This window comes from Ixodes scapularis, unplaced genomic scaffold (genome assembly GCF_016920785.2).
Source record: "Ixodes scapularis isolate PalLabHiFi unplaced genomic scaffold, ASM1692078v2 PGA_scaffold10__122_contigs__length_95168666, whole genome shotgun sequence".
NCBI lineage: Eukaryota > Metazoa > Arthropoda > Arachnida > Ixodida > Ixodidae > Ixodes > Ixodes scapularis.
Genome location: NW_024609836.1, coordinates 80,882,744 through 80,904,394, shown reverse-complemented (window position 1 = coordinate 80,904,394; position 21,651 = coordinate 80,882,744). Strand labels below are relative to the sequence as shown.

At 46.9% G+C, this 21,651-nt stretch overlaps 1 protein-coding gene across 1 annotated transcript in view; it reads right to left on the bottom strand.

The window, feature by feature from the left end:
- The window catches only part of LOC121834827, a 29,380-nt gene extending 11,660 nt beyond the window's left edge, over positions 1 to 17,720 (bottom strand). Inside the window, exon 1 of the mRNA XM_042288697.1 lies at positions 17,550 to 17,720. Within this exon, the coding sequence (XP_042144631.1) occupies positions 17,550 to 17,646 (97 nt within the window). The 5' untranslated portion in view covers positions 17,647 to 17,720. The remainder of the gene's footprint in view (positions 1 to 17,549) is intronic.
- Between the last annotated feature and the right edge of the window lie 3,931 nt (positions 17,721 to 21,651).

Sequence of the window (21,651 nt, the reverse complement as noted above, 5' to 3'; positions counted from 1 at the left end):
AAAGCTCTGGATGATTATTCCGACTTGCTCAAGTACCGCCATCGTTTGATCGTGCCGCGGACGCATTAAATAAACCTTTTGCCAAATTATCCTAACACCCCCCCCCCCCCCCACACACACACACAACAAAAGAAAAACAAGAAAAAAACTGGAGAGTGGGTACACGTTTAGCATGTGCTGGCGTCTTCAGCCATAACTGTTCGAAAGCAAAAATCTAAAACAAAATGGCACTTCGCACGCGCATTTCACGGACGCTTTATTTTGGTTATTTACTTGGAATATTTTCTACGGGGAAGGCGAGCACGTGCGGCGCTTGTACTTATACGTTCCCAGCATTCTCTTTGATGCTTGGGTAATTGAGCGAAAGGTCCCGGAGACGTGTCGCCATTTTTGGCCCACTCGTGTCTGACTGTGGCCGACTGCGCTACCTTGCTTTTTTCATAGAGTTATTATAATGTACGCTAGAGGTTCAACTAGCGCTAGTGTGCTGTGGCAAATTGAAGCAGAAAGCAACCAGACTGAAACTGACTTCCGCTTATCTATTTCTATGGGAAAAAGCGAGTGCATTTTCTCCCTGCGCTCGATTATAAGAGCAAATAGCACGAATAATTTCTATGTATACTAGGTAGCTGGGAACCTTTCCCAGTCACGCAGATGAAATAATTGGTCAGTTACGGCATTTTTATTGGAAATTCAGTACATTAAACAGACTGCTAAAACGGCTTCGTGCATGTATTTATGTGCACTGTCGGACACTGTCAGCGCAAACACGGCGTCGACGCCTTCCAGCATGGAGGATATACGTGCCAAACGAACGAAGGACATGTGGAAAACCAAGAGAGACGGCAAGAACTACGCAGTAACACTGGGTAAGTAACTCCTTGTGCACGCAGACGAACAAAATAAATTGAAGGTCACGTAATATAATCAGATCTGCAATTAATAAGTACTGCTTTCTTCTTTCTGCTCATAAATCTGTGCGAATATGCTTGTTATGCGATCAAAACAACACCCACACGCTCGATTTTTTTTTTTTTTTTTAATAAAGAGTAGCCAAAGAACAGGTGCCCGATAAAAGCTGCCCAACATAGAATATAATAAAAAAAAAAAAAAACTTTGATATTTTACATACTTTCTTCGCTAAATTTCGAATGTTTTTTTTTTTTTTTAACCGCTCGTAAAGATGCACGACGGGGCGCCATTTTAATATATAGTGACAGGACGGGCATAAAAGAAATATAGAAGCACCACCAGAATTCTGGCGAATCTTGAACACGCTTTACATTCCTTTCGATCGTTATTTTGCTTAGAATCGTTGCTCGTTTTTGTATACCTGTTTTCGAACCGAGGTTTGGGTCTGAAATGTAGCGAAGATTAACATCCTCCTGTGGTAAAGAAAAATACTGTAACTAGAGCAATTACACTTTTACAATGTTAATAAAGATAAATATTATTCGATACGACTCAAATAACAAAAGTTCTTTCATGTTATTTTCCGGCAAAGAGACAAAATGCACTCGCGTTTTCCATATAGGAATGCACAGGAGCACCGCAAAAGTAGGCTGGTTGCGGTCTGCTTCAATTTGCCTCCCGGAAGTCGTATAGAAACTAGCGCCAGTTGAACCTCTAGTGTAGATTATAATAACTCTATGGCTTTCCACTGCGACGCGTTGCGCGGAGTTAGAACGAAGTGGTGCCAGTGTGAAAGTAGCACTTCTGCGTAGTAGTACAGTGTTATGTATATATAGTAGTAGCACTTGAACGCTTCCGTTCCCGAACTAGACTGAAAGCTCAGCTTCCACACTGTGTAGGAGAAATGGTTGCTCATGATATTTTTTTAAATTATTATTTCAAGCCCATAGCGAAAGAGTGACCCTTAAAAAATGATAAAATATGCGCACACCGGAAGTGCTCCAGGGCTAATCGATAGATGTCGCCAGCGTGTTCCCTCCCCTTCGCGTAAGTGGTTAGAAGAGGTCGTAGCGCGGTTGGTCACAGCCAAACGCAAGCGTGTGAGCTCCTTTACATGCGAAACCGAGCGCTAAAATTGGTCTGCTCTGGCATCCGGCGACGCACAGTGGCTGCCGGCGTCACACTGCCGGCGACGCACCGCGTCTGTGGCGACGCAACGCATTTGCGGCGACTTACCGCACTTGCGGCGACGCCCCCGACTTTTTTTGTTTTTTGGTTCGAGTAAACCCCATCATTCGCGAGCTTGGCGGTACTTGCGTACTAAATGAAATGTATCCAGCACTTTTCGCATATGTTTGTGTGGTTGTTTTCCTTCTCTTCGTATTATAACTATCGGCTTACGGTCCTCACTCGAGGGCACATCAGGTCTGCCGCGGTGGCGATAATACTATCGAGCCACTCAGCAACTTCTCATCAATTAATAGGAGCTTTTTTAAAGAAAGAAAGTCCATCAAGCAACAATAACGGTCGCCATTTCTTGGGCAGGAAGCGTGTGATTGGATCCGAGTCCTCGCCAAGCGCTGACGCAGACCTCGTGTCCAATGCGTGCTCGGAGCACGAGCCAAAATGATACCAGACTCGGTTATTAGATGGCGCGCACTTTCCAAATGGGTCTATTCAACTAATCAAATTGTGATTGACGCGAACTTGATATTTCGGCGGCATGTAACAAAACACGAGTTGCTTTGCCCGTGTGCTGATTTATTCAACGTCGGACCTTTCCCCCCCCCCCCCCCCCCCTCTTCCTTTTCTATTTAAATGGCGAGTGGCTTGAGTTGCACAACGGTTTCAATGTGCCTATTTTTAAACTAAAAGTGTAAAAATGGTCTATAGCGTTGTTAATTGGTGTCTTTAGAGTAATTTGGTAAGGATGTTCAGAAAATACGAAGACCATTTCAGTTTGAAATTCGAACTTTAATTTTGCATTCAAATAACGACGGACCCGCGAAATTATATTATTCAAATAATGCACCCAAGTCTGCACATCATCCGACACCATATTAGCAAAAAAACGACATAGGCATTTAGTTCTTGTTTTCTTGCGTTTTACCTTGAAAGGGTATTGGGAGGCGTTAAATTGTTTCCGCTCAGGAATGAGTACTAAATAACTACTCAATCTAAAAAAAAAAAAAGATTGTTTTTTTTTTTTTTTTTTTTTTGCGTTTAAATGGTTGTACCGTGTACATCCTTTGAACAGTCGTAGATGTCCTGGAGTTCGGAACATGTGACTGGCACGAACAAAAAAGTAGTTTATCCGAGCGGTAACCAAGACAATGTAAAGTACAAAAACGAAAAAGAAAAAACGACAGACAAGTGAAACATTTATGAACACCGCAAAGCTCACTTTCAACCGAGGTGTACTAATGAAAACAAACAAAAAATAAGCACATACGCCGTGAAGTCAAAAAGATAGGTGACTTCACAACAATGTAAAAAAAAAAAAAAAAAAATTATTAAGTCTCAAAAAAAAAAAAATAAAAGGAGAAGACCCTGGGAAATATGGGCATGAGCAAAAACACAGTACGCCAATGAGAGGTTTTCGGGTGCAAACATCCTTGCTGGCAATGCATCAAGAATGTACCGCATTTCTGGCGTCTCGCATTCCTTCGGCATCTTTTCAGCGTTTGGCGGCATATATTGCTCGCACCAACGAGGGAATTCGGAATTGGAAATGAACTGTTGTTAATTAGTCCGGATCTTGTACTTTTCATTTAAGATTGATGATGTTTGCATCTATGAAGATGTCAAATTTATAATTAGGATCTACCGTATTCCTCTCTATAATGGCACGAGGGTCGACAGTATGCTAAAATAAAGACAGTAATAAAGAATTTTGTCTTTCATCGCTTTGGACCCCTGGACACGTTTCTGGGCTGTCAAAATTTTACTCGGAACGGGAGTGTAAATGGATAAATCTAAAAAACAAAACGCCTACAAAAAATTAAAAAAAAAAAGTTTATTTTAGACGGAATTAAAAAGCTGTTGTACCGACGGCACTGCCTTGCCATGAAGGGGAAACAATCGGATGGCTATCAATGAGATCCAGTCGTTTCTACCGTACACATAAAAATAGAATTTAGAAAAAAACATTTTTTTTCATGTGCACATTTAACATGGGTTGTGTATTTTGTATTTTCATTTTTTTTCCTCTCTCGTTCCTACACTTTAAAATATGCCTGTGCGTCTACTTACCCTCAAAACGCTCAAAGAGCCAATCACTGGGATCTACGAAATCAGCTCAGCGAATGATGAGGCGGAACATCTATTTATACCTTAAAATTAAGTCTGCGCTGTGGCATTACGCAATGCAAGCATGACGCTCTGCATTGCGTAATGCCACAGCGGAGACTTCATTTTTAGGTCTAAACAGATGTTCCGCCTCATCATTCACTGAGCTGATTTCCTACATCGCAGTGATTGGCTCTTTGAGTGTTCTGAGGGGAAGTAGACGCGGAGGCATTTCTTAAAGCGTACTGGACTGCCGACGATGCACAAATATTCGCGCGATCCGTGACCCGTTCCAGCTATAGTTCTTTCCCCGACAGCGAGGTCGTGCTTCTTCCTGATTGCAGTCAGCATCCGCATTGGTGATCACTGGAACCGCATCTCAGCGCCGGTCGCATGCATGTCTTCCGAGTGAGTGCACGCTGTCCACACAGGACACGATCTGTCACGACTTTGTGTTGTTCACGACTTTCAGCGGAAGGCATCAGCTGTGCATGGGTGCCGCCATAAGAGACCTTCAGTTTTTGTTACCTTTTATTACAATTACTTCACTTGATCATTACCACAGCAGGGCGGGTTATTGCCCTTTTAGGTTCTGCTCTGTCTTTCTCCACAGCACTGACCTTTGTGGAGGCTCGTCAACGCCCGCTTTAGTTGCTTGGCATCTGGGAAAGACAACTGAAGGTCATCAATGGCGGCTGTAATTTGGCGCGTGTGTAAAGCGTCTATATGTACAAAAGCTAGGCTGTTCGCTGCAGGCACGAGTAACTTCCGGATCAATCACTTTAACGGAGGGGGAGAGGACGTCCGCTTGCCTCCTTAATAAGCTATTTTTTTTTTAAATAATATTTTGCGTATTGATTTTTTTATATTATTGAGTAGTAAATTGTTTTCAGTGAGCGCCCACTTTTTTTCTACAGGGTGATTCAAGGAGACGCCAGGCTCTTTAAACCGACCGCAAAATTCGGTTTCTTAACCTATCGCGCTACGACTTTGTGCATCGTTGCCCACAGATGGTGCATTTTTTTTTTTTTTGTAAAATTTGCAAAGAGCGAGCTTACTTGAGGAAAAAGTAAAGAAAGAAAAAGGCTTAGCTCCTATGCAAACGCAGCGACGCCACCGGTCTTCAAACAACACGGCACCGTTTCGCACGGTGCCGTGCGAAACGGCACCGTGCGAAACGTGCGTGCGGTAAAGAAACCTGGTCAGCGATCCGCCAGAAAATTGAGTTCATAGTAAATCGGTTACTACAGCCCCAATCGTGTAATCTAATAGGTTACTTCCGTAAATCCGTCAGCGCGCGCGTTGCATTCTGGGAACCTGTAGGACAAGAGCGGAGCGATTTTACGGATTTTGCTTCAGGATCTGATTCCCACGACGCCTAACGTGGCATTACACCGCGATGAGGCGCTTCGTGATTTGGAATAAATCTATTGAACCTGTTCTGATGGAGAGCAATAGCGTAATTTTACTTAACATTTGGGGACTTTCAGCAAACCGTTACCGTGTTCCGCGGCTAAAAGCATGCTTCAAGGGCCCCTGGTAGTGTGGTACGCGGAACACGGTAACGGTTTGCTAAAAGTCCCTATTAGGGAGTTTTCGTAGGACGCGTTTCCCCCTCCGCTAAGCCCTCCGCAACGAAGAAGCCGCTACTGCGCCTGCGCGCCCATGGCCTTGACTGTAGAGTTCCGGGTACCGTAGCGGGTTGCGGAGGGCATTGCGGGACGGCAAAAACGATCTACGAAACCTCCCTATTATGTGCTGGCACCGCTATTGCGTTGAGCACGTCATAGACCCAGGCAAGTGCTTGGGTTCAGAGCTAGGCGCGCCCTTGAGCTCGTGTACCCTGAGCACCGCTCAAAGCTATATGCACGTGCAGTCTTCGCTTCTTGTGATGCGCCATTGAAATTTGCCCTCCAGCGTAACAGTTGTCTACTGCCCCAGCTACACTTGTCATATAGACCAACCCTTCATCTATGGCGAATCTTAGTGGCATCTGCGAACGCGCATTGCCCGGGTGTCGTCAAACGCAAGCTTGTCAGTAGACAGCAAGACATTTTCCACAGGGGCGCCGCCATCTTGAATTGTCGTCACTTCCAGTATGGGCGACGACAAAATAGTAAAACGTTTCAAACTGTAACCAATAAAAAAATAGAGGGGAGCCAAAACGAGAATGTGTGACGGTTAGGCTTATATCCCAAATGTCTTCTTTTGGCGTGGCGACGGCAAAGTAATGTTTTCGCCCATACTGGAAGTGACGACAATTCAAGATGGCGGCGCCCTTGTGGAAAAGGTCTATTGGGGAGGAGGACAGACCGTGACGCCCCAAGCGGTTAACCTAACAACTACACGGATGGGGACAACAAATACAATGACGCAGCGTTCGGCCGACATAACCGAACGCGGCGTCAGCGTTCGGCTGGAGTTCGTGTTCTGCGGTGAGGGGGAGGAGGGGCTCTTTCGTTTCCACTCGGCCTGCATGAACAATGCAGCGTGCACGATCCCAGCTCAGCACAAAAGCCGAAGTGGGTCAAGCTCGCATTCTCTGAGGATAGATCCGGCACTTAACGTCGCTTCGTCGATTGTTAGTATTTTTTTTATTAAACTGCGCCCCGCGCTCTATTGTAGAAGATGACAAGGCCATGCCCATAAGGCCTGTCGGCATGTGCACAGGCCTTGTGTTGAGTAAACACCAAGCGTGGGGAAAACAAACGGGTCAGAGCGCCCCCTATAGTTCGATCTCCTGCCCAATACAGAGCTCAAGCCGGTGTCGCCACACCTCTAAGAAAGACCGACTTTCGTCTAGCCATAGTCACTGCTAAGAAAGGTAGGGGTGGCGAGCAGCAATTGTTGTCGCAGCCAACGAGATTGCGGCACGAGTTGTGGGGAGGAACAAATCGTGGAGCTAATAATGGACCCTACCCAGAATTCACGCGCCTTCCACAGGACATGCGATGCGCGTGGGGGTGGAGCATTTGAATCCTTAACCACTCACACACTATAGCCACAAACGCCTGACCTTTCTTTTTTTTTTTTTCTTTCTTTCTTTTTTGATCGAAAAGGACGGGAAAATTTTTGGAATTTTTTTTATTTTAATCTACCGCAGCAAAATGCAGCCCCCCCCCCCCCCCCCCCTTATCGCATTTTGCCCGGATATCGATGCTGCTGCTCAATGAAGGATGAGTTTGGCAGCCACGCAACCGTAGACTAAACATATGACGGACGCCGACAGTGTCGCACGATGAGGATGTAGCGATCTCCAGTGTCTGTATGAGCGGCCCGGCCCGCCTCGCGATATATGTGCGAAGCGTTTGACGCGTCTCGTTGACTTGGCACGGACTCGCGCGGCGAAAACATCCTGGACGCGCCGTCACATCTCAAGTGGGGTACACAATGCCACCTCGAAGACAAGGCCCCCCTCCCCCCTCTTACGTCATCATAAGTGGGTCCACGCAACGCCGACTGGCAGCTTGCGTCTGCATCGCCGCCAGTGCGGCTTGCTGCGTCTCACAACGAGAGCGACGTAACACGCATAGACTCCCGCGTGTTTGCCGCTTGGGGCGGGGCTGGGAGCCACTAAGAGTGACGTCATGAGCAGGCCTTATCTTCGAAGTTGTATTGGGCGACTCGCCCTTTTCGACGAGGCGCCGCCCGAGGTTGACTCTGGGCAGGGAAGCTTCCGTTGACGGGCCTCGCGTGGGAGTCGACTGTTGGCGCGCGTACGCAACATCCAAGACGGCGGGAATTTACAGAAGTCAGCCGGCCGACTCGCCGACAGGTGTAATCCACCCGAGGGACGTCTCGAAATAGGACGCGTAAATACGGGTGTAATCCCGAGAAAATTTTTTGAAGTGCTTCGAATTAGGCGATTTGCGTTCAGAGACGAAGCAAAAGTCAAATGGCGGACTCGAATGCATATACGGAGAATTCAGTATTTCGGGGGATATGGGTATTCATTTTTAAAAGAGCGAAGTCACAAAAAAGCGTAAGTGTGCAAAAGAGTTGGTGTATACATTGAACAGGATAGACACTTCTTCAAAAGTGCGCGTCACAAGACCGGCGGTCCAGAATAAGCGCGGTCCAATTCCCGGCCGAGCATGAAAGCGATCCTGGGCAAGCTGCGCAGTTACAGGGCCCCTTTTCCTCGTTGGCGAGCGCGCCGCCGAAGCTCTACGCGTACGCAAGCCACATTTGTTTTTGCTTTGGCAAAAACGCGTTGTTCTTGGCCAACTTTCGTTCAGGGCCGGCACGCTCGAGCCGAGACACGACCCGAATCAGCAAATAACTGACTCCCGTCGAAAGCAACAACGGCGCGCTCCCGGCAATCGCGAGAGTGGCTCCGCAAGGTGCTGACTCATTCTGTTTTTTGGAGTGTTCGCAACAAGCGGGCGTTGGTATTTGTCCGCCGAAAGCCAGTTCCTGATTGGGCGAAAAGCTATCTCTATTTTACTTCTTCCTGGGCCAATCCGCAGCTGACATCCGCACCTCTGTCGCAGAGGATCTCGGAGAGCTTTGGGTTTGTGTTTCTTGACCAGCGGCAAAACAAGTCGAGGGATACGCATGAACAAACGCCTTCGTTGTGGGACGCTTTGAAACACAGCTCACGTTGTAAAAATAATGCGATGAAACTTACTTAATAATAAGTCTGCTCAAGCGCAGGCCCTCCTCACTCAGCGGTGAAAGCTTGAACTATAGTTTGGTGTCCGGAAGGGGAATTGCGCTACCTTTCTCATGCACGCATCCTCCGCAACTCCGAGTCGCAGAAATGGTAGCTTTAAGCCTTCGCCGCTCGGCGTCGTCTTCAGGTGAAAAAGATCTATCGCACACTGTTCACCTGGCGCACACATAACGTTAAAAAGGTTCGAGACTCTTCCTGCTCATCAGACTTCGGGTGTAAGATCCACAGGTCGGTGGAAAGATTCGGAGAATCTGATTGGCCCATTACAAGCTCGTGACAAACCAGCTGTTCCGGATGTGACAGGCGACCGTATGCACGAATGAATTCATCACGGTAAAACAGCAGATGTCATTTCGCTCATTTTTTTGTTTAGATGAGGCTCCCGACAGCAAAGCAAAGGCGCCAACATATAAGGGGACACGCCCGATCGCGACCTATTCGACCACGAAGTCACGTGGGCCTGACCCGGAGGCGTGTTCGGAAAACAGCAGGCCACTCAGCACGCTATCGCGAATTCCCCCCGCTGGCGACACGGGCGATAAGAAGAAACATCCCCAGGCGGCTTCGACGGCAAAAGCACGGAGCGTATACCACGGGCGCATCCGACCTCGGGGGCCGAATCGCATGTAGCGCTGCGCAGGCAGTAAAAACCCGTTCACAGGGTTGCGTCGACTGCGCGGCGCTGCGTTGCGTCGTGCTGCACAGCGCTTCCCCATTGGTTAGTCGTATAAGTGTCGCCATAGCAACAGCTAGACGCAAGAACAAGGCGCGCGTGGTTGCAGTCGCACTCGACGAATGTGGATGTTCAATGTTCACTGTTCGAAATGCTTATATTGTCTCAACATCTACGCAGCCAAGAGCCCGAGGAAGCCGAAAGGTTCGTACAACCAAGTGATGACTCTTCAGCTGATGTGCGTTAACAAGAGAAGCAGCATGAATATTGAAATGTACGGCGTGTTTTTTTTTTTTTTTTTTTTTTTTTTTTGTTTTTTTACCGCGAAATAAACTACTCTTTGCCGAACGCTCATTTTCCACCTAAATGCAGCGCTAGCGGTACGAACAAGATGCCAAAGTTTCATCCCCCTAACCGGTATCTTATTAAAAACTTACGTGCTTTGTCGAAAATTTCTAGGGGACAACGAGGCCCACTTTAGCCCGATTACGGCTACTGGCGCAATACAGCTCCAGTCTTGTACGCGTCACTCAAAAAAAATTTTATAAAAACCATTACAATTATTCTTGATTAAAATATATTCATTTAGATTACCTGATTACTTGAGACAAAAAAAAAAGTGATTCAACGCTACTTGAAAAAGAAACTTCAAAAGACGAAACCGTTCTTGTTCTATTACTTGAAAATTTTCAAAACGACATGTTTTTCTGTCGGCTGGAATAAAAGTCAACGAATTATATGCTACTTGGCAACTCCGCTTCATTTTTGATATTTAGAAAACTATGTAGCTTTCTTCAGTATCATATAGGAAGACCCCATGTCAAATATTACGATCTAATTCCGTCTATATATTTAATAAACTGGCCAGCGAACCTTCAAGCGAGCCAAGTCGCCGAAATCTGCCAACCCTAGCGTGCGGCGCGAGGCGCAATCATCAGCGCAGTCAATGCCACGGAGTTGGAGCGGCCAACGTTGAACCACTACGTCAGAGGCATGTATACTTCATTCTCACGTTTTGCTTGTTTTTACTTTTCAGAGCGAAATTTAACGATGACGTCATGAGTTTCTCCTCCCGGTGTTGGCTGACCGGGCGTTCACGTGATCACCGCTGCCCTGCGCGCTTATCGGTCTGTTTCTCCGCTCCCCTTCTCCTCTTTCGTCTTCTCCCCTTCCCCCTCTCCCCCGGGCCATCACCGTCCACGCCATGCGAAACGACCTGCCCGCGTCAAAAAAAAAAAAAAAAAAAAAGGACCTGCCCGCGTCGCGTGTCCTGTTTCTCGCTCCCTCCCGAACGTCACAAGACCACGTGGTTCGACGTGAGGTGCTCATGACTGTGACGACCCAAGACCAATGTTGCCTGACGCAACCGAAGTTTCGGTTTCGGTATCTGCTGATGTTTAAATTAGGATTACACAAATATTATTTCACATTTCGCGAATCCGAAGACGTAGAGTTGTTGAGTATTACTTTGTGAATGTGAATCACATGGAAGCCTAAATTTTTCGGAATTGAGCGGAGTTGCCCTTTAATCAACCAATTTTGGAGAAGCATCTTCCGGTCGGAGACTTAATTGGTTCCCGGGTTTCTTGGTGGCATGTACAATTAACAAAGGGCGCGATTAGAAAGGGGAGGGGAAAATAGCAACGGTTGCAAGTAGCACTTCCAAAAATTAATCAGATCCCTCTCGTGATTCCTTCCCCCCCCCCCCCCCCAAAAAAAAAAATGTAATCAAATATTTACAAAATTACAAACGAAAAATACACGATTACGAGTAATTTGATTAATCAGTATCGTACAAGTTTGTACAGCTCCATGTGTTCGAAAGCTCTGTCGGCCGCCATTTTCCCATCGAATATTTCGGAAAATCACTCGTCACTTCTGAATAAAATACCGGTTAGTGATTGAAACGTTGGCTTCTAAATCGACCGCAAGCGCTAATTTTTTTTTTTTTAATTTATTTATTTATTTATTTTTGCGGAGAAAAAAAAAAGACTTGTACATTTCTGGAGGGACACCCTGGATATGTGAGTGACCGTAAAGTAACAAACAGCTTAAAAACAAAAAACAAAACGCAAGCCGTAGCGTATTATGTTCAGGTCCTTGCTTGGCGATTTGGTCTTGAGAATGCTTATCAGTTTGCTGCATTCTTATCGGCTCTACGGTACGGTGATAAGGTATTCCCAACTCGCCAGGCACTGCACTTCTGTGGCTCAGGCAGCCCAGGTTATGAAAATATTAAAAAACAAATTTACTTTTGGTTTGAGTTCTTCGCCGGAACCACGGTGGCCGGAACTATAATTGCCTTTCGGGCGCTGCCATCGTTGCCTACCATGGGCTGTGAAACGCGTTCTGAGCATGCGCATTAGCTATCTTCCACGAAATATGAGACGCCGCGCATGCGTCCACAGCCACATGACTCAGCATTTTTCGTGTGTGTGATAAGCGCTGGAAAGGTCTATAGTCGTGTGTAAGTGCGCAAGGTTGCGTACGGAACGGGAGGCTGTTCTGCCTGACCGCCTCCGCCTTCTGATGACGGGGTTGCCCCTTCCTTAACCTGCGCAATCGCTTGCCAAGCTCTTTGTTCAGACTTATACCTCGTCCTGCCTATTTGATGTTTCAGGAAACGCGTACTCTTTCTAAACTCGCCAGTTGCTCGTAATCCGGTCTGTGCCAACTTCCAAGCCGATCGTCCGCTTCCCAGCTTTCTGATCGCGGCTACCTGGACGCCTGATGTTGCAAGCTTCCAGAAGTTACCTTTCGCACACAGTGCGCGCGACGCACAAAACGCGCGGTTCCGGATCTCTCCGCTTTGAACTCAAAGCTGGTGCCCTAATCTGGACACTTGGCGAAATAGTCGGCGAGAAGTCTGGCGGCCGTGATTGGTCAACGACGCATTATACCTTGGTGCCGGCCAATCATTGCCGCTAAATTTCTCTGCGACTTTTTCACCAACTGTTCAGATTAAGGCCCCTGGAAGACTGTCAGCAAAGATAACCTACCGGGCAATAAAGTTTGGTTTGACAGGTGGCGCCATCTTACGGGGAATTTCAGCAACTCTGAGACGGCCCGCTTCGGCAGTCATTGGACCCAATCTCGAGCTCGAATGTCCGAGCGCGTTTCCGAAATGTGACGCAGCGCTCGGGTCCAATCGCTCGGTGGCTACTTCCCAAAGTTGCCGCTTTTGGCTACGGGACGCGCGGACAAGCAGTCGCCCGATGCTTAGTCACTGCCCTGAGGCAGTAGCTGCTGGCAGATTCAGAATGCAGTCGAAACTCTGCCTCCCAGCGTAAGCTTTTCACCTTTTATAATCTTTTGACATCTTGTGATCCAGAGCACGACGGAGACACCGAGCGCGGGTTGGGGGCTTCGACTGCATTCTCACGATATGTGGGTAGGGTCACTTATCGTCTGCCATGAATAACAGCTTTGATGGTGAGAAAGGAATCTGGCGAACGGTCGCTGTCAGCACGCGATTAAAGGCCAACGTACACTTCGCGCTTTCCCCTTCTCCCGGCCTCCTTCTTTCTTATTTCCTCTCTACTTCTTACCTTGCCCAAGCTTGGCTCCCCTCGCAGCTTAGAAGAGGGGAGCGTAACCAAACTTGTACGTCGGCCTTTAAACTTGCTCGGTGCCTTGCAGGCGCGTAGCTAGGGGGGGTGTTCACGTTGTAGTACACCCCTCCCCTCCCCCCCCCCCCCCGCCGCTGCTTTCTTTTTCGGGCGCTTGCTATTCCTTCCATTCCTCGGCTCACAGCCTCTTCGAAACCAGTCAATCTTACGGGTTTAGAGTCTAGACGCTTTGACTCAAACTCTAAAGACAACGAGAACAGGACGGGAGACTTATGTTTGACTCGCTCGAATGTTATCCCCAAACAGAACCGGATTAGTGCCCGAATTCCGCAAGCTCGCAGAAAGCGGGGGGCTTGGCGCACGGCATTGCAAAAGGACAAATGCTTAAAAACCCGACCTCGGCATCCAGAGACGCAGATTACCTCACCCCGAAATTGTGGGCGTCATGCGCAGTTTCCTCGTCTCTATTCAGTCACAACTTCACTTGACAAAAGGCATAAGTTACGGCGCCGGTGAACCAATCTGAGTGGGCACAAGGGAGGGCACATTCAGACATTACATTGTCAGACGTGTCGTTTTTAAACTCTCTGATTGGCTGGCTCAAGCCGTAGCCTTCGCCCCCTTTTCCAATTCACGAGAATTCTTCATCCCACGCCCCTTTTCAGTGAGCTTCAAGGACTGCACCAGCCCGGCACAACGCAACAGAACAACAATTTTTATACAGCAAATAAATAGATAAATAAGCACAAAGCTATGGTGCTCCTGCAGAACTTCAAGAAAGAAGGAAAAGAAAACCGTTCTTGCAGGAAAATACGAAAAACAAAAAGTGAAAGTGACAGTCTGAGCATACTCTGCAGCAGTTGCTTTTTCTTTGGAAAAGGGGGAGGGGGAGGGGCGAAAGAGGGGTATGCTCTGGTCACCTCGTTTCTCCGAGAGCAGAACGCATAGGGATGACCATGAAGGCTCCGTTGCCGATAACATATCTACTCAGTTCAGTGCAAGAACCGACTTCAGCATTGTTTAATGTGCTTGAAAAATTATTTTAAGTTCCTGTTCCGGGCGCATTTGTGCCCTGTGCAGTGATTTCTCTACACACACCCTACTTATTGCACGCCCCCCCCCCCTTATTTTTCTGAAGGCACCCCCTTAATTCGCAACGACTCCTCTATTCTCAATGCCCCCCCCCCCCCCCCCGCCCCAATTTCAATTCCTGGAGAAACCCCTGGTCCTGTGAGTGTTGTGAAAATGAGTTCAAGCAAGCGAGTCAACTGGACAACTTTTTACAGCGGAGCGAGTTTCCCCAGTTTTGTATCCGTGGACAAATGAATCTCGACACAACTCTCTGGACAGCTACCGCCATCTATGAGCGATGGCGGCACATAGTAGAGCTCCGCTGCTCTTCCTTCTTCACCAAGCTGAAAAAACAAAAATTTGTGTGTGTGTGTGTGTGTGTGTGTGTTTTTTTTTTAAAGAAATAAACATCAGCAGCCGCTTCAAGCTTCCCATCATCGTCTCCAGCACAGCTGGCCCCTTCCGTAGGGACATCCTCGTAGTTTACGTTTAAACGGGTGCTTCATCTGTAGGAGAGCTCGTGTAGATGTTATTCTTCAAATTGATAATATCGCAAAAAATATTAGAAGCTAACTTTTTCAGAACGTCCATCTACAGTACGAACGCGTTCGCGGTGGGAAGGTCAGCGAAAGTTATTCATTTGCACTGTCGCATTTGCTGTATATATCCGAACCGTTTTATGTTCTATGTCGTTCGGCTCTGACCTCCGCAAGTAAAAGGAAAAAAAGCGCAGATGTCTTGTTCGCGCCAGTTCAAGCTGTGTCGCACAGTTTACACGCTGCATGTGATTGGACACAGGCCATTTAGATGCCAGGGACGGCTTGCTAGGGTCTTAGATTAGAACGCGCCAAGGGAAGCCCTGCCAAAGCTAGCACGCGACCAGATTAAGTTCAGTCTGAAGCTCTTGCTTCAGACTGAACAGCCGGAAATTAGTCAGCCCAGCCCAGCCCAGCCCAGCCCAGCCCAGCCCCTCCCCCCCCCCCCCCCCCCCTCTTCACGGTTGTCTGGTCTCTCAGCTGTAGATGGAAAATTCAGTCACGCCTGAACGATGCTCATCAAGATAGGAACGGGCAGGGCTGGAGATTTGATCCAGGATCTGTGGTATCTGCAACGCACGCTTTCGCTCCACGCGCTCCGAGCTGCGCGGTGAGCTAGCACACTCGGCCACTAATACCCCTGAAGCTCTGACTCGCCCCATGGCTAAACAAGCTTTTTTTTTTTTTTTTTTTTTTTTTATTAAGGCTGTTTAGTACCAAAGGTTCAGCCATCTTTGTGTTTAAAATTCTCTTTGCCAGTTATCTAAAGCTTTATCTGAAATCGCAGGCGCTTTTCCGCACCCCAGAAACGTCAAAACAATCTGAGACAGAGCAAAACTATATCTTGCGAGCTCAGGGAGTCTCTGCACGAAGCGCCAAAATTGCGGTGCTCACAAGAAAATCGGACGAAACGGAGCGCCGATCCTGAATGGATGAATGTATACGCTAATGGCCCTGCCCATTACAACGGGCGGTAACTTGCGCCATCTAGCCTCGAAACCAAAAGCTTAGCTTCTTCGGAATTTCTATACAGCGAGTCTTGGCTAAGGCGCCGATTCTTTCTGGCTAGCCGGCCTTGGTGTCCGCCGGCAGCATCTGCAGGCACGAGAGCACTGTCCCATCAGCCGTGCCTCGAAGAAACGAAGGAATCTGCGCATTCCGGCCGCTCGCTCGTGGGCCTTTGGTGCGTGAACAAAAACCGCCGCTTGGGAAACGCTCCCTCGCACAGTGCTTGGCAGGGACAAAAAATGACAAACTTCCCGGACGCTGGTACGACCAGTCTCCGGCTCCTGGACCCCCGCGAACTGGCGAGAAAGTGAAAAAGAAGAAGACCTCCAAAGAGGAAAAGCCCACCTGAGCATCAAGGCCAGCGCCTCTTATCAATACTCCGTCGGCATACTAATGACACTGGGTTTGCCTCCTAATAGCCGGAGTTTTATCTTATTTGCGGACTCTCACAATCCCCGAAGTTGACGTTACTTGTGGAGGGAAAGCGTGTTGTGGTTGAAAACAGAATGCGACCTTTGTCCCTGTAATCGGTGTTTCGCAATAACCGGTATAATAATTTCTTAATCCATCTCTCTTTCTTTTTCTTTTTTGTTTGCTTAAAAAAAAAAAAAGAAGAAAAGAACGGGGATTGGGATGATATGCTTGCAAACAAGTGCTATTTTAGAAAAAAATATTTAGAAAATAAGTGTTTCTTTATTGTTATTGCATCAGTCGCATCAACATAACCTTGTTGCCAACTAATTGGCAACGGAAGTTTTCAAGTCTGACCAATTGTTACTGGACGAAAAAGAAAATACATACAACAACATGATAATAAAGTCAGGGGGGTACGTATGGGGATCGATTTTCTAGGCTCTTTGATCTTCCTCTTTTGGGTTGTTTCAGGCAAAGTTGAATACGACTACCTGTCAACGAGCGTCAACCATCCCAATCATTCATAAGCTAGCAAGATTTGTCTAGAAAACGCTCAGTATTAAATAGATGGCGCACCAATCTTAAAACAGAGTCACCTTCTTGTATGACAGAATTGCTAAACCATTACACCCGACTCGACATAACAAAACACCCGATAGACTTATAGGCATATTCCGCCGTTGTAACAATTTGTTTGGTACCTTTTTTTCGAGATTGTTGAACCCCCTATTGCTTTAACGATTGCAGCCAAATATCTCATTGCAGCCAAATCTCTTAAGACACCCTAAAAGAAAGACCTTCTAAAGTCGTTGTCGCACGGCTAATGCACCGTATACAAGGCAGTGTGTAGACACTGTCTGATACGTGTTTCTTTCTTGCATGGCTGTCACATTGGTCACACAAAAACTGTCTGCAGAGATGCTTTGAAGTATACATACGTGTAAAGCAAACATACTCAAAACACCCGTTGAGGCCCGTTCGCAGATAACCCTGTCATCATGTCCAAACCCACATGCGAAGACTACAGCTAGCACCGATTCTGGTGCCAGTCGACCCTACTGGAAACAGCGGGGGCTACGCGGCCAGCCAATCAGATGATCTGTATCTAGTCCGCTACGCCGCCGAAACAATATATCCACTTTCAAGGTAAACAACCTCGTTTTCTTTCGCATATTTTTGATTAGGCCCCAAGTTCCAGAACCTTTCTTTATGTTCACTGTCGAGTGCGATACGTGAACTTTCCCGGACTCTTCGCTCTGACCCTCCTGAAGATAGCGGTGGGATTTGCCCGGAGCCGAGCAGAAACGAAAGCGCCTGACTCAACCAGATGTCATCCTAGAGATGAATTAAGCCGAGGGTCTGGTCGGTTCCGGTCGTGACGTCATCGAGACAAGTATGCTCACCCGTGGCATTGTCGGTGCCGTCGTCTTGCGCGATCACCAAGCACGCCGAGGCCAGGACGAGACAGCAGACGACGCGAGCAGCGCGCACGGGATGCATGTCGAACGGTGAGCGGACGCAGAGTGCGCGAGAGGGGCATCCGAGTGGGACGCGTCGACGCGTAAAAAACCGCCCAGAAGACGAGAAGCGCGCGCCGCCTTTCCTCCTCTGACGTCATCGCTTGTGGGCCACCGTGGCGTCGCCGGGCTCGCGTCCGCGTCACCGCGTTCGCGTCACTGTGCGTCCCACAACGAACGCGACGCTAGCGGACGGAGACGCGGAGGCGTACGCGTCCGCCGCTTTTGTGGCGATGTAGGGCTAGCGATGACGTCTTCAACGGGCCTTGTCTTCAAGGTGCGCGCGACGCGTCCCAGATGGTGTACGCGGCGGCGGCGACGCGAAACCCGTTTGTCGACTGGTGTCGCCTCTGGCGGTGGCCGAGCGCGACTGCTGCTGCTGTGGGGGCCGACGGTGATTCAAGACGTAATCACGACACAACGACGCCCAAAGGGGAGGTGGGTCGTGACGTCATTTGGTGCCAGCAGGGGGCCCCGAGGTTAGTGGCACGCTACACCGCATGCAAAATATACCAAGAAAACGGTAGAACACCACTGAAAGCGAAAGTCTGTAGGTTTGCTTTTCTGTAGAAAACCGTGAGGAATATTGTCATGTTCGTGCCTATTTAAAAGCGACGGTGGTGTATATTTTAGGGGTCAATCACCAGTTCTTGCTATGTCTAGTTTCGTACGTCTGGTTTGTTTGAAAATAACAACAAAAATTTGCTATTTTCTTTTACTGCCGTATTGTAGACTCCCATCAAATGATACTTGTTTGTATATAGGATTAATTGGCACAACTTTATGTTTTCGAATAAGCTCATCAAAAGAATGCCAAAAAGAAACATTTCCAATTATGCGAAATACTTTCTTCTTTGTTAGAAGTAGTGTTGTTAAGTTTTGTCTCGTTGCCTTTGCCCAAACCGGGGGCAATACACGTAAGGTGTGCAGATCAGAAAATAATACAAGAGCAACTTCACACGCGCGGAAACATAAAACGAGTTTTAGATATTATTCCTATCGCTTTGAAAATTATTCGATGGATATACTGAACGTGTTTAAAAGTCCAAGAAAGTGATTCATTAAAAATGACAGGAAGAATTTTAATAGATTTTGCAATCTCTAAAGAAGATGACGAGGCTTTACAATTCCATGGCCTAAACAATACGCATTTTGTTTTGTGGGTAGAGGACAGACGCGCCCAAAACGACGAACACCACAAAAGCGCACTAATTCTCTTACTCGTCCGTCGTTTTTATTAGGTGTGTGCGAATTGTGGTTAAAATCGACTAGCATCGAGTCATTCGTAGTAAAGTCCCTTAATACTTCTTTTTACAAGTAACGACAAGCAATACAAATGACAAAGCATATTCCGCTGGAACAATATGGCATCATTCAGCTCAGTACTTTGCTGTGCGCCGCCATTTGCTTCCTAAACCTGCACCGTCACTCAGTCGGCGCTTCAAACAATCTTGTTACTTGGAGGAAGCTCTTATCTAGGAACTTTAATTCGTAACTTTTGCAGTGCAAGGCAGGCCGGCTCTCTTTACAGCAATGACACTTCGCTTTTCGACTCAAACCACTTTTCGCGCACCGCTAGTTCTTAACGATTTTATAAAAAGAAAAGCAACCTGTTCGCTACACTGAGCATAACGTTTCACTTGCCGAGTTTCCCTGCAAATATGATTACAAGTGAAAGAAAGGGAGCGAATCGACAGCCGCGCCACCCGTTATCTAACCCATAGTGTGACGTCATGAGAGAGAGAAGGCAGGCCTTGTCATCATCCATAGTCCCTGACAGCTTTCCGATTGGTCCTTGGGCGTTCTATTACCGCGATTGGCTGCGGAGCAACTATAAGATGCACTGGACTCGACGGGTCCAAGGCCGTAGTGCTGGGTTCCCTACGTCACTTATTGGAGGCCTGCACGGGGCACAGGTGGAACAAGACTGGTACGCCGGTGTTGTTTGGCTCTAATCGATGTCCTCACTGATTGAAAGCGAGTCCCGGCCGAATCTTGATGCAGCACTCGTGTCTAATGTGTGCTCCAGGCTGGCCTCTTCCACGTGGCGTAGGAAATCCAGCAGCACGGCCTGGTTATCTATAAGAGGTGTTAGAGGAGTGTGGCCAGTCGCCGGCAAGGCTGCCCGGCCTGCCAGTGAGGGAACGTCCCTTGTCTACTTGCGGTAGGCTTTATCATGTAAATGAAAATCAAGGGATAGATTTGATAACAGAGATATTGCTTCACCTGTTTGATTTCCCGTCACCGTCAACAACCATGAAAATAGAGTTCCGGAAATATAAATAATGTACTTGCGTAGGGCGACACCGTTGCGCAAAAAAGTGGCCGCCGATATTTCTTGAGATTTTTTTTTCTTCTTGACTTGAACTGCTGCCGTTGGAACTACCAGCGAGGTGCAAAGTACTCACTCCAGCTACTGTTCGAAAGTACATATTCGGTGATGGGAAAGATCGGTGCCCGAAAAAAAAAAAAAAAGAAGAAAGCTTGGAGGTCGTGTTTGCATTAACAGTGTCGCGCAGTGTATACTTCATAAAAACGCGTCTTTCAGAACCAGAACATTTTTTTTAATACTGGCAACGACTTAATTTTGCGAAAATTTAAGCTTCGGAAATTTTGCGATTCGAAACAATATCGCGAAAAATTGAAGAAGACGCATTTTGGAGCACTTGCTCGCTGTTTGGCTTGCAACATCTGCAATTTTCAAATATTAAGAAACAAAAAAAAAAATATATATATATATATATATATATAGATAAAGCAGCCCACCGGCCGGTGTATAAAAAAACCAATTCGTGTGTCAAAAAAAAAAAATCATATTGGAGCGCTCGATGACCTTTTGGTTTGAGTATAATTACGACACTTGATCCGCATTTGAGGCAATAACTAAAGAGGATGCAGTGTTTCGCTTCCTCCGTTTAGCGATAAGTGCACGAAACGGAAAACGAGCTCTGTCCCACATACAGTCGCAGTCGTTCTCCTCAATTAAGACTGCAGTTCCCCCCCCCCCCCCCCCCCCCCCCCCCCCTCTTCCGAAGAGTCACTGGCGGATTTGCCCCGAGCGAATGCACGATTGTCTCTCTTCCATTTTTCTTCCTTTACGTCCACAATAACATAATAGTAAAAAGAGAATTCCTTTCTTTTTAACTTCAACTGCATTTGATTTAAGTCATATTTGTTTGATCAGATTTATTTATATTTAAATCACAGTAGCTCAAAATATGTAATGCTTTATCGCAAGATGTATTTTTAAACGTTGGCCAATCCGTACGATAACTGAACATTTTGCAGAAGAAAGTAGCTGCATGAACAAAACTTTATCGGTGCAGAGCCGCCATATTAGAACAAAACAAAACACTTGTTTTATTTTAGACATAAAATACTGTGTGTGCGAGTCGTTTTTGCTTCCAGTGTTCTAGTTGTGTCATGTCTTGTTTTGTAAAGTTAGTTAAACGGCTAAATTTGCTTTCTCGTTCACGTTCTGTTTGGCTTGCAATATGAACATACTTTCCTAGCCTTCGTTTTTCGTCGGCGCGTTATGATTTTCTTTACGTAACGGACGAACAATCAGAAGAGCATTGGTTTTTGGTCATGTACAGCCTGATGTAAATGTTTATTCGTGGAGGATTATTTTAGGTAAATTTGAATTGATGCACATGGAACGAAAGCAACAACTGATAGCTAAATGGCAAATAAAAATATTTCCGGGATCATTTTTTTCGGGAAAGGTTTGATTTAAATAATTTTAGCGCAAGGCGTCTGATTTAATTCGCAATTTAAATAATGATCTAAAACATCTTGGTTTTCATTTTTCTCCCCGAGTTTCAGAGATATCGCTGATGTCACCTTTAACAAGCGGACTCGCTGCTCAAGGCTAATACTATTACCGATCTTCTACTCTGCCAATATATTGAGGAACGTTTTTGGGCACATCTTGGTCATACTAGATTGGAAAAAGAAAAAAAAAAAGAAAAGAAAAAGAAGCGGGGAC